The following is a 15,569-nucleotide window of genomic DNA, read 5'->3' as shown; positions in this document are numbered from 1 at the left end:
GGAGTATTATTTAAACTTTATTTATTAAGAGTTTTGTTGATTAAACTTGAAATTCTGTCGACGGAACTAAAAGGTAATGTGTGAATGATAAATCAAAAAAATTGATTATGGAATGAGACAAGAGAAGAAGAAGAAAGCCGTATGAAATCTCAAAAAACATTAGTCTCGTCAACAACAGTTCAAGTAGAGAGCATTTATAACAAGCCTGCACGCTTCATGGTTAGCATTGTTTCCTCTTCGTCAGGGAATTTGAAAGCATTATCATTAAGGTCCTACACTATCATATACTTGGTACTTGTACACCTATTGTATTTTCATTGATGGATCCAACTTTCTGTGCCACACAAAAATCATTTTAAAATGAATTGAAATCTGAATATTAATTCCCTCTTCTTATACGGCTTTTAATTTTCTTATCAATCGCATTTATTAAAATTATATACCAGAAATGCGGAACTACCACAACAACAATCTATTTGCTTTAATCGTTAAACCGCAATGATATGGAGATGCATCAGATTACCTTATGGATTAGCATGTTGCAATCTTGCTAGTTGCTGCTAACGATATGGAGGTGGTATGAATTTATAAGCCACTTTTTCCCATGCAGGTGTTGGTGTATATAGGTTCTACAGATGGGAATAATTAAGCGAAAGAGCTAAAGCATAATGATTAGTAATTTGAATGTTATATATGTTTTTGCTGATTAAGATGTAATATACTTTGACACAAATCATAATCCATTACAACCAAGTTTTTCATTCGTTTTCTTCCTGTGAAGTCAAGACTTAAATCCACGAAAATCAATGAAGAGGCATACCTTATCGATCTTGGTTTGGTTGTTTTGATTGTTTAGCTTGGTACTGATGAAGTCGGGAAACACATTTGATGACGTCTGATCACCGTGGAAACCCAGTAGAGCTTTCTCGGTATTCACCGATTCCTAGAAGATCCTACATGAAGAAAAGAGGTTCTTAGAGCATTAGGAAGAACATAACACAACGAACATTGAATCTAGGAACACACCAATATGGGTTTATACAACTTTGAACTCGTAAATACAAGTTTCTTATAGTTCATGTGTTTCATTTCCTAGTTTCCTTAATACAGAGCTTGTTAATCAAACACTATGCAAGACCCATGTTTTTTTGTAACGAGCATTCAGTTTGATGGTAAAGAGCAAGATATCAGTGTGCTCAACAGTTCCTTTCATATATGCAGGATCTTTAGGCTTAAACCTGTACATGTTAAGGTACACATTATTCTCTCTAAGCTTCTTTATTACACTGACTTGTCATGCAGATGTTTCAAATTCAATAAGCATTCTGTGAGACTGTGACAAATGACACTGCAACTTAGTCAAAAACATCAGATGATAAAGATTACCTGGCAAGCTCTGTTTTTGGCTCTGGTCTCTGCGGTACTGGGGATATCATGATTTGGTTTGAGAAACTTCTTCTCACGTCGCTCACAAGAGCCCCATCCATCAGCGAATCTTCCTCCTCTGAGAAAACCCATAAAAACAAAAGGTTAAAAAAGCAATTGATCACTGCAAACTATCTTCTAAAAACCACCTTCAAATTCAAGCAGGAAGAAGAACATTACTGCATTATAGCTCGGACGATGAACTCAGCACGCTGGACGTTTCTGTTTTCATCAAACTCAATGTTCTTGTCCCTTATTTCGTAAGACACATTGAAGTAAAACGATATCTTCCTCCAACCTTCACATTCCATTAAGATACAGCAGCATCAAAACAACTGTCATATGATTAGATTATAACAATAAGCACCAATCTTCACCTGACTTCTTAATATATGCTTTCCCGGAGATCATCGTGTAATCAGATTTCTCTAGAATCTGTAAAAATTGAATGAAGCCATATATGTTAATAATATCAAACATCCATCTCTTTCACAAGCACATAAACATTAGTGATCTAGCTTAGGTTAGATTATATCATACAAACACACAGCATGACATTTCATCAAACACCTTCAATGCATCGGAATCAAACAGAATAGTATGAAGTATCTAGAGCAAATCGAAGTACCTACCGCCATAGCTGTGTTCTGGTACTCCTTGAAAAGAGCAGCTGAAGGAAAGCTCCCTGACAAACTATGCCTCATCTCGTTAACGGGATCGTTCCTCGACGGTGGAGAAAAAACCTCCGATAAGGACGTAGACTGCTGCTGCCTTATCCCAGGCGACAAGTAACTCTCCGGCGAAGAAAACTTCGTAGAGTGGTTAACCGGAGTCAAATCCCGGTTCGCCGTCGTAACAAGAGCCATAGGACGCGGTGATTCCGGTAAGGCCGTAGACTGCCTGATCCCAGGCGAATAGTAACTCTCCGGCGAAGAAAACTTCGTGGAATGGATAATCGGATTCGAGCTCCGATGCGACGTCGTAGTAACGAGAGCCGTCGGACTACTACTACTACTCTCCCTGTTCACCTCGCACAAGACGCGAGATCTGGCGATTTTGCTCGGGCGCGGCGACTCCTCGTGTGACCTAGGGTTATTATGATTCGCGACCTGGAGAAGAAGCTTAGACGGCGGAGGAGCGTTGGAAACAGGCGTCGGAGGGGAATTGAAGTTTGGATACCTAACAGCGAGTGGTTTCGAAGATTTCCCGGAGGAGGAGGTAGTACTAGTAGTAGTAGGATTCTTCTGAGCGAGAGAAGCTGCGGCGGAATCGATAACCGCCCAGAGATCAGCGTCTTCTAGATCTTTGTCATCGAAGGTATAGGAAGAGGCCAACGATCGTGACGACGACGCCATGGGAAGCAAGCGTGCTCTGTACAAGGTGGGAAAGTTAGAGTGATTCAAATTCACACTCTCTCCCGCGTTTAAACCGTCTTAAACCGGTATATCTGCTTGGTAAACCAGGTTTAATTTGTCACCTAACCTGACCTGGTTTGACCTGGTTTTCTAAACCAGTATTACTAACCTGGTTTAAGTTGTTAAGCGGTTCTTTTCAATTACGAATTGATCATTGGTTTGATTAAGTGATAGTGGGTCCCACATAATGAACATAAGAAACAGTGTTGCTTACTGATCGCTTCTTCTTCTTCTTCAATGGCGATTCCGAGGTTTAGCTCTCTGCTTCGAAGCAGAAAATTCGCTAAAAGCGATTGTCTTGTGGCTTCGATAGGATTCGTATTGATCGTATTCTTCCTCTCATTCTTCTTCGATCCCACGTCAGACTCCGTCCCTTCCGTTGACCGATCTCCTCCCATCAAATCCCCACCCGATCTGGTGAAACTGACGCTATCGAGTAAAGCTAAAGAGAGAGGAGCTTGTACTGTGAACCAAATCTATCTTCCTTCTTCTAGCTTTCGTTTCACATTCTGAATGCTAAAAGAGTAAAGCTTTGATTTTTTTTGCAGTTTGCTTGGATGGAAGCTTGCCTGGGTACCATTTTCATAAGGGTTCAGGGTCAGGCTCAAAAAGCTGGCTTCTTCATCTTGAGGTATTGTTTCTTTGTTTTGTTGATTGAAAGTTTGAAACTTTTTACTTTGGGGATTAGAATATGTTTTGAGTGAAAATGTGTTAAAAGGGTGGAGGCTGGTGCAGTACGGTAGCGTCGTGTTCTGCTAGAGCAATGACTATGTTAGGTTCTTCCACCTACTTTGAAGATGAAGTTGACTTTCAAGGTGTTTTAAGCAGTGACCCATCTCAAAACCCTGGTAGGAGACTGTCTATTGACCTTCTTCTTCTTCTGTTCTGCTTTTACATGGTCGTTTTTTTTTAATGTATAATCGTCTTTTGTTGGTTTGTAGAGTTCTTTAACTGGAACAGAGTTAAGATACGTTACTGTGATGGTGCTTCTTTTGCTGGACACCCTGAAGCTGAATTCAAGGTAATAAACGGGGTTTTTTGGTAGGCTGAGAAAAAATGCTTAGTGTCAAAATCTATCGAAGGCAAAAAAAAAGATGCTTAAGTTTTCATGTTTTTTCTCTTCTCAGAACGGAACACGGCTTTTCTTCCGAGGCCAGCTTATTTGGGAGGCAATTATGGATGAGTTGTTGTCGATGGGCATGTCAGATGCGAAACAGGTTAGCATCCTCGTGAGCTTTTAGAAAGGAACTGTGTTAATGATTTGTTGGTGATTAAGCAAGTCGGTCTTGCATTTGCATCTATATACAGTCTATAAGATATTCCTTATGTGTTTGCAGGATTCGCCTACTTAGGTAACTTTGCATCATCTAATGATTAATATTTTTTCTTGTCTTATAATTATTTGAGAAAATGTAGGGCATACTTACAGGATGTTCTGCTGGTGGTTTGGCAACTCTTATACACTGTGACTACTTTCGTGATCATCTCCCAAAAGATGCAGCTGTCAAATGTGTTTCTGACGGAGGCTTCTTTCTCAACGTGTATGTTTAATTAATTTTTCTTTACAGAGACTTGTGAAACTGTTTAGTTAGTTTCTTTGGGTCTAAGCTGGTACAAAGAAGCAAAACCTGTACGACTGTTTTAGAATTGTTTGCAGATTATACTCCACAGAGCTAGAAAAATTACTATTAATGTGATATCAGCTTATCAGTGTCTATCAGTCTCAGAAAAGCTGTTTTTTTTTCTTCTTTTCAGGCCTGATGTCCTTGGACACCCTACGATGAGATCTTTCTATCATGATGTTGTTAACCTGCAGGTTTCCCCATTCACTTTCTGTCAATAGTTAAAATCATTCTTTTTTTATTTTTTCATGAATGCTTCATCAAAATGAACAAGAACATGTCATGGCTTTGAGCCGATTTGCTATGGTTGATTCCAACCAGGGTGTAGATAAGAGCTTGGATCAGAACTGTGTAGCCAAACCGGAGCCATCTAAGGTAGATTTTGTCTCTTACTTATATTAAAGTCTTTCTTGACTGATTATGATTGGTATTGAGAACTTTTTTTTTATTATTATGATTTGCAGTGTATGTTTCCTCAAAGTTTCGTTAACAACATAAAAACACCAGTATTTCTTGTCAATCCAGCTTACGATTTTTGGCAGGTTAGAGTTACCAAGCCAAACATTATAACTATTCTCCTATTTCTGTTTAAATTATGTTTATTTAACTAATACCAAGCACATATTCAGATTCAAAATGTCTTGGTACCAGCTTCTACTGATTTAGATAAAAGTTGGGCAAAGTGCAGACTCAATATAAAGGAGTGTGATGCCGCTCAGATGAAAGTTTTACATGGTAGTTTACTCCTTAGTCAAGCTTAATGACCAAAATGATTATATAACTTGATTATCATAAATCTCCTATGTGTCAAAGTACAATCAGTTGATATGATCTGTTTTGGTCCTTTTGATTATTCTTGGGATTTCTCAGTTGTATAAATTCCTATTTGATTTGCAGGTTTTCGCAGCTCTCTGATGGATGCGATCGGCAAGTTTCATCAGAACAAAGCTGGTGGGATGTTCATAGATTCATGCTTCTCTCATTGCCAGACACTTATGTCGGCGACATGGCACTCCCCAACCTCAACAAGAATCGAAAATAAGGTCAACAACGCATGTGACACACAATCTTTTTGCTTTCCTTTTCAAATCTTTCTTCTTACAAAACCAACTGATTCTATTCTGTTCTGGTTGCTGGAACAGACAATTGCGGAGTCTGTAGGTGACTGGTACTTCAACCGAAAACCAGTGAAGCTAATCGATTGTCCTTATCCGTGCAATCCCTCTTGTTACAACCTGAATTTCACCTGAACGTGCCTTATATGCTGCCATTGACCAAAATCCCTCTCTGCTTCTGGATTTCTCCACAAGTTTCTTCATCCGAGGAGCAGCCATTCTCGAATCCTCGATCTGGTTTGAGTCCTAAAGGGTCTCATGTTCGTGAAGCATGAAGATATCTATTGTCACCTGCTTTGTATTCTAACTTAGTTGATTGATCACTGAGAGAGACTTGATTACAAAAGCAACACAATTCATAATCATAATCCATATTGGCATATTGTATATGTATATATTATTGTGTTGGTAATATATTCAAATGAGGTTGGTTTTCGTGTGGAAAGAAGTACCAGTGTTATGTTAATGGGGAAAGAAGAGTGAATTTGAATCGTTTAAATGTGGCCTTCTAGGTCGGAATCTTCCAGACGATGGAATGTTGGTTCCTTATCCAATCCGTAGGTAGGATTCGACGACCTACTTAAGAGGTTGCACTTGCACGTGGTGCATCAGTAGTTGGGTTTTGGTCTCGGAAATCAAGCTGTAAGTAATGTAGTAAAAATATGGCTCAGTCATTCTCATAAGATATATAAACTTTTCTTTTTGGTGTAAACATAGATATATAAACTTGTTGGTTTGTAATTTTTTTCTGTAATATTAAAAAGAAATTTAAAGATAAACTATTAACGTTGTGTATCTCTTCCTTTCCTTTTTAACGTGGGATATTATCTTCTTGACGTCCTCGTAAAGAAAATGGATGTTTGGAACAATCCAAATGAGGCATGTGTATGTCCTCCACACGTCTAAACAAGAATTATGGTGTTTGATTTAATAGTGTGTGTGTGTTTTTCAAGCAAACATTAAAATAAAACGGTTGTGTTTTTAGAGTGGTTTAGCCTTTAATCTCGTTCAAATCGAATAATAATAATAATTTCACAACTATGGAATATTTCATGACTTGTATGTACCTTTACGACTTTATATATTTGGGGTAAAAATAGTTTAAAAATCACCATATATAGAAGAAAGTCAGATTTTAAAAGCAAGATTCTCTGCCTTCACGTTCTCCATTCCCGAAATCGTTGACAAGTTTTCTCTAAGGATCCACAAAATGTAATTACGTGCTTAAGCATATTATATGGTTAAGTTGATAGACTAATTGACTTATATGACAGTAATATTTTTGTTCTGAAACATGTTGGAACAGTCTGTTTTGAATTTCTGATCATGGCACTTCATCGAAGTATTCTGGTCGACTAGTCGCAGTTTTATTATCATATTGTTGATGTCTGAGGAAATCTGAAACATGGTCGTATGTTGAAAATTTCAATTTTTAAAAAAATAAGAAATCTGGCTGCAAAATTCACGCAGTGCATATTGTAACGTAAGGAGACAGCTACTCTTCCAAGAATATCTGGTATCCTTTTATTATATTTATTTACAATCTGAAAAAGACTAATTTTGTAGGAGTATTAGGCAATGATACTATTACTCACATCTTATAAAACATTTTACAGTGTTTTTTCATTGTTATGATTGTTACTTGTTAATTTTTGAACGTATATTGTCTACGTCGTCAGCACATAAGATTTGTTTTCCCTAGATAGAGGCTAAGGCAAGCTTCGCACAATTAATTTCTTGGTAGTGACTGGTCACATTAATCATGTAATTTAACATCTAATTATTTGACTTTTTGCATTTCATTAGTGTAACAATTCATACTTTTCTATTACTTGTATGAATCAAACCACACATACCCTTCTTCAAAGTCAAGTACTCCCTTGTAACGAAAACAAATTAAATTAATTTAATTGAATGATGACATTCTTCTGCAAAACAAAAAGGTATTTTGTAAACTACAAAACCAGACATATAGGTTTATCGAACGAGTTAATCTCGTATCATAAGTTTATTTACAGGCTTTACTAATTCCAGTGACGACCAAAACAATAAACATAATACCAACAGAATAAACCTCTTAAAAAGTCAACTCTTTTCATCATCTTCACGAGTTTGTTCCCACATCATAAATACCCAAAGAAGCAATTCATAAATAATGTCTCCGCAACATTCTCCTCTCGATATTTATTAGCAAAAAAAAAAAACATTTCCCTCTTTGTCTCCACTAAAACGGCAGCGTTTTAGTAGCTGCGTAGCCCCCAAGTTCACCTCTTTCCTTTCTTCTACAAATGGGAAACGGAGTTAGTAACTGTTGCGTGGCGGGAGATACTTCCGTGCGATACGACGTCGGAGCCAAACGGGTTCACGACAGCCTCGGTCACTCTTTCAGCTACGTCCGACCGGTTCTCGACGGATCAAGACCTTCTTTCGCGCAGGAACCGTCTCTCGAACCCGACCCGATCCCCGGAACCACGACAACTTTCCGTTCGATCTCCGGCGCTTCCGTCAGCGCCAATAACTCGACGCCGCTCTCTGCCTGTCTGTCGTCAACAGACGCGTCGTTAAAGGCCTCCGGTTTCGAGAGCTCCAACAGGTTCGCTTCATTTCCCCTCGAGCCCGTGCCGCGTGGTCCAACAAAGAAGCAGAGTCATGTGTCTGTTGGTCCGTTCGAGCGCCGGTTCTTGTCCGGTCCGATCGAAACCGGTTTGGTTGGGAATAAAAAGAAACCAAAGAAGAACAAATCATTTTCTAAACCTAAACCAAACAAAAAAAGACTTGCCACGTTCAAAACCATTGTCAACAAACTGATGATACCTAACAATCTATCTCGATCAAAGAAGAGCGTGATCGAGCCAATCAGCAGTTTCAATTCACGTCAAGGAGGAGCATCAGTTCCTGAGATCAACTACTCAAGCACGACTCTGAGCAGCCAAGAAGAGAGCCCTAGAACCAAAGAACGAGAAGGCTCAGAGGAGGAGGAGGAGAAGAGTGAGTCTTCTTCTCTAGAAAAGCCGAAGATTCAATGGGCGCAGGGGAAAGCAGGGGAAGATCGAGTACACGTCATCCTATCCGAGGAAAACGGTTGGCTTTTCGTAGGGATTTACGACGGGTTCAACGGTCCGGATCCACCGGATTATCTTCTCAACAATCTCTACACCGCCGTGCTCAAAGAGCTCAAAGGTTTGCTATGGGACGACGACAACTCTGATGATCTCGGATCATGTAGCGAGTCACATATCAAGAAACAGAGTAAACTGGAAGGAGGCAGTGTTACTTGTGACTCAAGAAACATAGCTGAGGATGTGAAGAAACTCCAGTGGAGATACGCTTCGAAACAGAATCACAAAGAATCTGACTCGGAGATGATTAACCACAAAGACGTGCTAAAGGCTCTTCAACAAGCGTTGATGAAAACAGAGGAAGCGTTTGACCTGACGGTTGACGAGAATCCGGTATTAGCCTTGATGGGATCATGCGTACTTGTGACGTTGATGAAAGGTGAAGACGTTTACGTGATGAGCGTTGGAGACAGCCGAGCGGTTCTGGCTCAAAGATCTTATCTCGGGAGGAAAAAGATGGCAAATGATCTTCAGAGAATCAAGGAAGAGAGTCCATTAAAGACTTGTTTGGTCAGAGAAAAAAGAGTGAGTCTTCTGGTTCCTGTTCAGCTCAATATGGAACACAGCACAAACGTTCAAGAGGTAACGCTTGTTACAAACTGTTCTGTTTTGATCGACAATTATGAGATAGTACTGATTTTAACTTTTCTTTAGGAAGTGAGAAGAATCAAGAATGAACATTCTGATGATCCATTGGCGATAGAGAATGGTAGAGTGAAAGGTTATCTCAAGGTTACTCGTGCCTTTGGCGCTGGATTTCTCAAACAAGTATGTACATTTATTTAGAATAGTTTGAATTTTAATGGACTATGCATGGTAGTAGTTTAGATGAAAGAACACATCAATCACTAGTAGCAGGACACATCCTGAGATTTTATGGGTTAAAATCAGTTTAGTAAGAAACTGTATCAAACAATTTATATAAATTTGGAAGTTTATATTTATGTAAATTTATTTGTTAAAATTTTGGGAGCCACATGCCAAAATTTCACTTGGCTATGCTCAAGACTGACCCTAACTAGTAGACTATATATTAGGTGTTTATTCCTTATATATCTAGCTAAAGATTAAACGCTTTTCTTCAGCCGAAATGGAACAAGGCGGTTCTAGAGATGTTTAGAATAAACTACGTTGGAACATCGCCGTACATCACGTGCTCTCCGTCGCTTCACCACCATAGACTCACGTCGCATGATAAGTTCCTCATCCTCTCTTCTGATGGATTGTATGAATACTTCTCAAGTGAGGAAGTCATCTTCGAGGTCGAGTCTTTCATCTCAGCCTTCCCTGAAGGTGATCCTGCTCAGCATCTCATCCAAGAAGTCCTCCTTCGAGCTGCCAAAAAATATGGTACTAAGAACCAAAACGTAATCGCAGTTTAACATGCAAAACGCTCATTAAAAAATAAAATAAACTAACGTACGACATTGATTGGTTTTCTAGGTATGGACTTCCACGAATTGTTGGAGATACCACAAGGAGATCGTCGCAGGTATCATGACGATGTTTCTGTCATTGTGATTTCACTTGAAGGGAGAATTTGGAAATCTTCCATGTGAATAAAAAACCGTGTGTGATCCACTAAGTTTTTGTTATGTACTTTCTCGCATATTCAATATGCTGTGTTTTCCATAACCAAATATGTAGTTTAGTTAATCTATCTTATTAAAACAAAAACATTACAACTTCTTCTAGGTGGATTTTAAAGTTGGACCTGATGTAATTAATGTTATATTAATCTACTTATTACTAGACATGCTTTTTTATAAATAATTAATATCAACATTACCATAGTTTTTCACTTCTTACCTTATTATTATATCTACTACGCATGTTTCCTTATATTGCATATATTTTATTATAAGCTAGATACATCCACTAGCATATTATACTATAAAATAGATTATTAATAATATATCTACTAACATATAATACTATACGACAGATTACTAATAGTACAATATATTATCTGTATTCATTAACTTGCATCTATCAATATTAGCAATACTATGAAAACGACTAACTCTATAATTTGAACCTATAAACCATGATATACTAATTTATAACAAAAAAGATATTACTGTTACAAATTAGTTTTTATAAAAATTATTTATAGCAGTAATTTGTTATATAAGATAAATTTAATCAAGACCCAAATCTTTTTTTTTCCTGTTCAGAAAAAAGAAACCTACGAATATATGCCATTAAGTTAGCCAAAAATTTTCCGAATAAATAGTAAATCTCACCAACCCATAAAAATGAATTAAAAATATAACAAAAGATATTATGTTTGAAATTTAGCTCACTTGGTCGGGTATAAATCTGTTCATTTCATGTATGAGTTCTTCGAGTTCTCAACATTTGGATCTAAGTAGGTATTTGATTTTTTTTCTCCGGGTCGATTTTTTTGGTTCCGGATCATTCTAATTTTTTATATTATAAATTTTAAATAATATACAAGATGTATATAAAATATGTGAATCAAAAGATAAATCCGCGCAGACGCGCGGATCATGATCTAGTATGATTTATAATGCAAGAAGAGAATGAGAATGACCATTTTACTTTGTCATAATATAGTTAGACTTAGCCGGTATGTATTTTCTTCTTGTATTGGTCTCTTAACTATATTGGTAAGGAAAAACATCTCCCGGTTTTCAATATGCTATTTTTTTGCTAAATTATAAATATCATTAATTAAAATGAAGGTTCGGTTATCCAATCAAAATCACAACCAGATTCTGCTTTACAGCTACTTTGAATATTTAGAGCCGCAAAAAATTAAAAATGCTCCAAAGACACAAGGAGATTAACTCAAAACTTATCAACAAAGGTGAACTTTGAAGTCAGTAGATAATTATAGGACAAGAGACACCAAATATTAAACTCCCTAACCAAGCGCTTCTTGACAACTAGCGTTAACCAGACCATCAAGAAAATAATTATAGACAAATTCAATCAAGCATTCACCGAGATGGTTCAAGCAGGTATCAACAGAAAAGGCTGGCTCCTGCTCCATAACTCCATTGGAAGAGGGATAAGCTGACAAACAGGTCCAAGCTAACACAGCAGAAAACTAAAATGAAGACCTAATGCAAGGCCGGGGAAAAAGAAGAGCACAAGTTTTCAATATGCCATATTTTTGCTAACCATATCATAATCTTAATCTAAGTGTACCAGTAACAACATACTTACATGTTTTTTTGGTTTGGTAAGTGGTCACTTGGTCCATTAGCTAGGGGCTCACAACACATTAGTAATAACCAATATTTTTAAACTCGATATGGATACTGAATCAGACGACAATCTGGATCATCGGATTATCAGATCGATCGAGAGTGGGCCGTGAATTAATAAATGAATTAGTTTTATTATATAATATTAGTATATTAGTTCTGAAAATAAATATATAAAAGCTAAATTTAAGTATTTTCTAAATGTTTATAAATCATAAGATAATATTAGAAAATATTTAATTTTGTTTTATTTTACCTTCATTTTTCATATAAAAATATCTAGAAAATAGTTTAGATTACCTAAAATATTTTTGTATCAAGTTAAGAGTTATGAAATCCAATAAAAATATTAAAACTTAAAAATCATAAATGTTTAATGTGAATAACAAAATTAAATTTCAAATCTAAAACAAATCTAAAATAAAACATCATTAATGAATTATTGATAACAAAATAATCTGACACTGAATAAAATCAACTAATTTTGATCTTTTTTACCATTGTTCATTTCGTTTTCTTCAAGTAAAACTATAAAATAGTAAGTAAAAATATTTTTTTGGTTCAGTCAGTAACTGGATTATAGATTTTAGTTAATTTTACAAGTTTTAGTGAGTTTTTAAATATTATTTTTCACAGAATTCAAATCAAATTTATCTTAGATCATCAAATTTACCGATTTAATCGTGGATCCGGGTCAGAATTTCAAAACACTAATTATCACTATGCTCTCTCTTTTCATTAACCAAGACTTACCTCAAAATTCTTGAAAACTTTTTTTTTTTAAAATGAAAACTCTTAAATACTTACAGACAGGTTAAAAACTAAAAAGAAGCAAAAAAAAAAACTAAAAAGAAGCAAAAATGGATATCGTTCGATAAAAATGGGTATCATTTTACCCCCAAGATATTTTTTAATTTCTTTTTTCCGACAAAGAAGATATTTTCATTTCTAGAATCTTGAATATATTTATTTGCCAAAAAGAACATGAAAACATTGATTGCATAGCATGACTTTGGCAACAATAAAAACCCCTTTTCATATCTGTAATATTGATATCCCGGATAAGATTCGGGAAACGATTCTCCTACAATCACATATTTATCTTTATAGAAAGAACTATTTATTTAGATATTTTTAGATATTTCATTCACAAGAAGGTAATTTGGATATTTTCTTTGTAAAGTAATTATTAATTAGATTTACTATTTGATTTTTTTTGAAACTCAAAATTTACTATTTGAATTTTATTACCAAATTTAATATTTATGATTAATTCTTATCTTTTGTATTAGAGGTAGAACACATTCAATGCAAATATATAAAAGAGGCTTTTAGGAATAATAAAATGAAATCAGTCGTCTCAAAATCAAATTATCAAAATATCAAAAAAATAAAAAAGTTTTAAAAATCTCAAAATTTTATATTTTTCTGCAAAAGCACTAGTAATAGAAATTATAGAATGATGATATCGGATCAATAGTTAGAAGAGAGAGAAAAGAGAAAACCACCGTGAAAAGCATTCCCGGTCGACGGATGGGCTCCCACAACCACTGTCGGTCCGGATTTTTTATCGGTGTGTCTTCCTGATGTTAAAGTCCCGTTTTTTTTTCTGATTTTCGGTTTGTAATCTGGCGTCCGCCGTCACATCGTCCTCTCGGTGGACGGTCGGCTTTAGTGCTCTGATATTGCTCTTTTCCGCCAAAGGGTAATATGCGGTTTCAGTTTGCATTGTTAGGAAGAAGCTTTTTATGCTTCGATTCATTTTGGCTTGGTAGCGAATTTGTGGGTTTCAGCGTCGGATCTGTGGAGCTCTCGAGTCGATGAGGCTCTCCGGCGTTTTGAAGCGGTGAAGAAAAAGAAGCGGGTTGCGTTGATTGGGATGAGATCTCGGGTTAATCCCGATGAAGTTCACTGATGGTCTTAAGTTGGTTCGGCTCCGAGGATCTGCGACATCGGGTGAGTCTCGGTCGGGGTCTCCGAAGAAGACATGTAATGGCGGCACTCATCGATTTGAAAAGATTGTGTGACACGTGTGTCCGATCGGAGGAGGATCGTGACACTTGCTATTGTTCTCCGAAATGTCAGTGGAGATCTGTTGGTTTTTGTGGTTTTGGGCTTCACCCAATTTTTTTTGGTTTAAGTCCGCCCAATTCTCGTTTGGGCTTTAGAGCAGTTTGTTGTAAGGTTTATGGGTTTCGGCCATGTATCTTTTGGGTTCTAGGCTTTAATATAATTTCAATTTAGAAAAAAAAAATAGAATGATGATATTGATGTGACATGCGTGCATGTGGATTAAACGAAGTTAAATAACAACCATAGATTTAGATCTGCATAAAAGGCGGTGTAAAACTGGACGGTGATAAGACTGTAACACACGGAACTCCGGCACGCTCTAGGATGTACCAGAACAAACACACGCTCCACAATTATTGTCCCGCCAATTATTGAACCGACGTACGAGAATCAATCCCCCGAAGGGTAAAGCCGTAAATAAGTACTAATTCTGGACTGATATTAAATTTAGGAGATAAGAGCGGAGACGGATTGGCGACACGTTTATGGCCAGGATTCTCTCATCTAGCCTATAAATTTGGAAGCTTCATCAATCTAAAATTCATTCTGTGATAAACTTTCTATAAACGATCAATCTAATTTAAACGTTCTCTGCTATTTCTTCGGTCTTTCTCGAGAGAAAATGTCTTGCTGTGGAGGAAACTGTGGTTGTGGATCTGGCTGCAAGTGCGGCAACGGTTGCGGAGGGTAAGTCTCAGTCCTCTGTTTTGGTTGTCCATTGTAACAATTCTTTCTTATTTTGAGATTCTTTGTATATATGATTCACAACCTCTGATGACGTGTGATGTTGCGGTTGATGCAGTTGCAAAATGTACCCAGATTTGGGCTTCTCCGGTGAGACGACCACAGCTGAGACTTTCGTCTTTGGCGTTGCACCGGCGATGAAGAACCAGTATCAGTATGAGGCTTCTGGAGAGGGCAGCGCTGAGAACGATGCATGCAAGTGTGGATCCGACTGCAAGTGTGACCCATGCACTTGTAAATGAATAAAGAAACCTTTTTAAATAAATGAATAAAGAAACCTTTTTAAAAAGGCAGAGATAATCAGAGTTTTATATTCTTGGTTTGGTTTATGGTGTAATAATGGCTGCGGCCTTTGTCTTTTAGCCGGTAATGGTTTTCGTTTATGTTGACGTGATATCTAGATGTCTCTGCCATGTGTGACGGATGAGTCAGTTTGTACTTCTATGGAATGAAGTTGAATGATTCTCTAAATATAATAGTAGTCTTCGAATATAAAAGTTCCAGTCTGATTCTCAATTTGGCTTTTAGACTGCAGTCAATAAACAATTAGGCGATAAAGAGCGTAGTAGAGGCAGCTTGAGAGTTCCTACTTTGTGGATCTTTTCAACTAATGCTTACAAATATGTGATTTTGGATCCATCTAGTTGTGGTACATTCGTTTAGGATATAATCTTTTGTCTTTGGTTTCTTTTCTTGTCTTTAGTTTCTTGTTTCAGTTTTTTTTTATATGATTACAATACTTTAGTTTCAGAAACTAGACCTTGTAATCTTTATCGTGTTTCATTAGCTTCATTGTCTAATATTTTGTCACAATTTCTTG

General features: G+C 36.8%; 4 protein-coding genes across 5 annotated transcripts; 3 read left to right on the top strand and 1 right to left on the bottom strand.

Annotated features, from left to right (window-relative positions):
• Positions 1 to 69: 69 nt before the first annotated feature.
• LOC108859594 (cell wall protein RBR3) lies at positions 70 to 2,908 on the bottom strand. Of its 2 annotated transcripts, XR_001950501.2 has the most exons (6): positions 2,058 to 2,908; positions 1,803 to 1,860; positions 1,606 to 1,723; positions 1,387 to 1,504; positions 821 to 953; positions 70 to 629 (listed from the first exon to the last, which is right to left on the bottom strand). XR_001950501.2 is itself a non-coding variant. In XM_018633503.2 (5 exons), exons 1-5 carry the CDS (start codon positions 2,778 to 2,780, stop codon positions 900 to 902), a joined length of 1,071 nt encoding a protein of 356 aa, XP_018489005.1. In that variant the 5' UTR covers positions 2,781 to 2,908; the 3' UTR covers positions 660 to 899. The 2 variants fall into 2 exon arrangements, 1 of the variants encoding a protein (XP_018489005.1); XM_018633503.2 differs by lacking the exon at positions 70 to 629 and having other exon boundaries at positions 660 to 953.
• Positions 2,909 to 3,043: 135 nt separating this feature from the next.
• Positions 3,044 to 5,979, top strand: LOC108857354 (pectin acetylesterase 5). The gene is made up of 12 exons (XM_018631332.2): positions 3,044 to 3,300; positions 3,389 to 3,471; positions 3,559 to 3,688; positions 3,782 to 3,861; positions 3,968 to 4,057; positions 4,257 to 4,381; positions 4,596 to 4,656; positions 4,784 to 4,837; positions 4,927 to 5,004; positions 5,092 to 5,197; positions 5,360 to 5,505; positions 5,605 to 5,979. The coding sequence occupies exons 1-12, from the start codon at positions 3,078 to 3,080 to the stop codon at positions 5,710 to 5,712; spliced, it is 1,284 nt and encodes a 427-aa protein (XP_018486834.1). The 5' UTR covers positions 3,044 to 3,077; the 3' UTR covers positions 5,713 to 5,979.
• A 1,773-nt stretch (positions 5,980 to 7,752) lies between these two features.
• Positions 7,753 to 10,345, top strand: LOC108860464 (probable protein phosphatase 2C 36). The gene is made up of 4 exons (XM_018634341.2): positions 7,753 to 9,278; positions 9,351 to 9,464; positions 9,782 to 10,046; positions 10,140 to 10,345. Exons 1-4 carry the CDS (start codon positions 7,866 to 7,868, stop codon positions 10,253 to 10,255), a joined length of 1,908 nt encoding a protein of 635 aa, XP_018489843.1. The 5' UTR covers positions 7,753 to 7,865; the 3' UTR covers positions 10,256 to 10,345.
• Positions 10,346 to 14,533: 4,188 nt separating this feature from the next.
• On the top strand, positions 14,534 to 15,246 carry LOC108856766 (metallothionein-like protein type 2, MT2-18). Its single transcript, XM_018630648.2, has 2 exons — positions 14,534 to 14,692; positions 14,808 to 15,246. The coding sequence occupies exons 1-2, from the start codon at positions 14,628 to 14,630 to the stop codon at positions 14,989 to 14,991; spliced, it is 249 nt and encodes an 82-aa protein (XP_018486150.1). The 5' UTR covers positions 14,534 to 14,627; the 3' UTR covers positions 14,992 to 15,246.
• The last annotated feature ends 323 nt before the right edge of the window (positions 15,247 to 15,569 follow it).

This window comes from Raphanus sativus, chromosome 5 (genome assembly GCF_000801105.2).
Source record: "Raphanus sativus cultivar WK10039 chromosome 5, ASM80110v3, whole genome shotgun sequence".
Lineage (NCBI taxonomy): Eukaryota > Viridiplantae > Streptophyta > Magnoliopsida > Brassicales > Brassicaceae > Raphanus > Raphanus sativus.
This window is presented reverse-complemented; position numbering and strand designations above follow the sequence as displayed.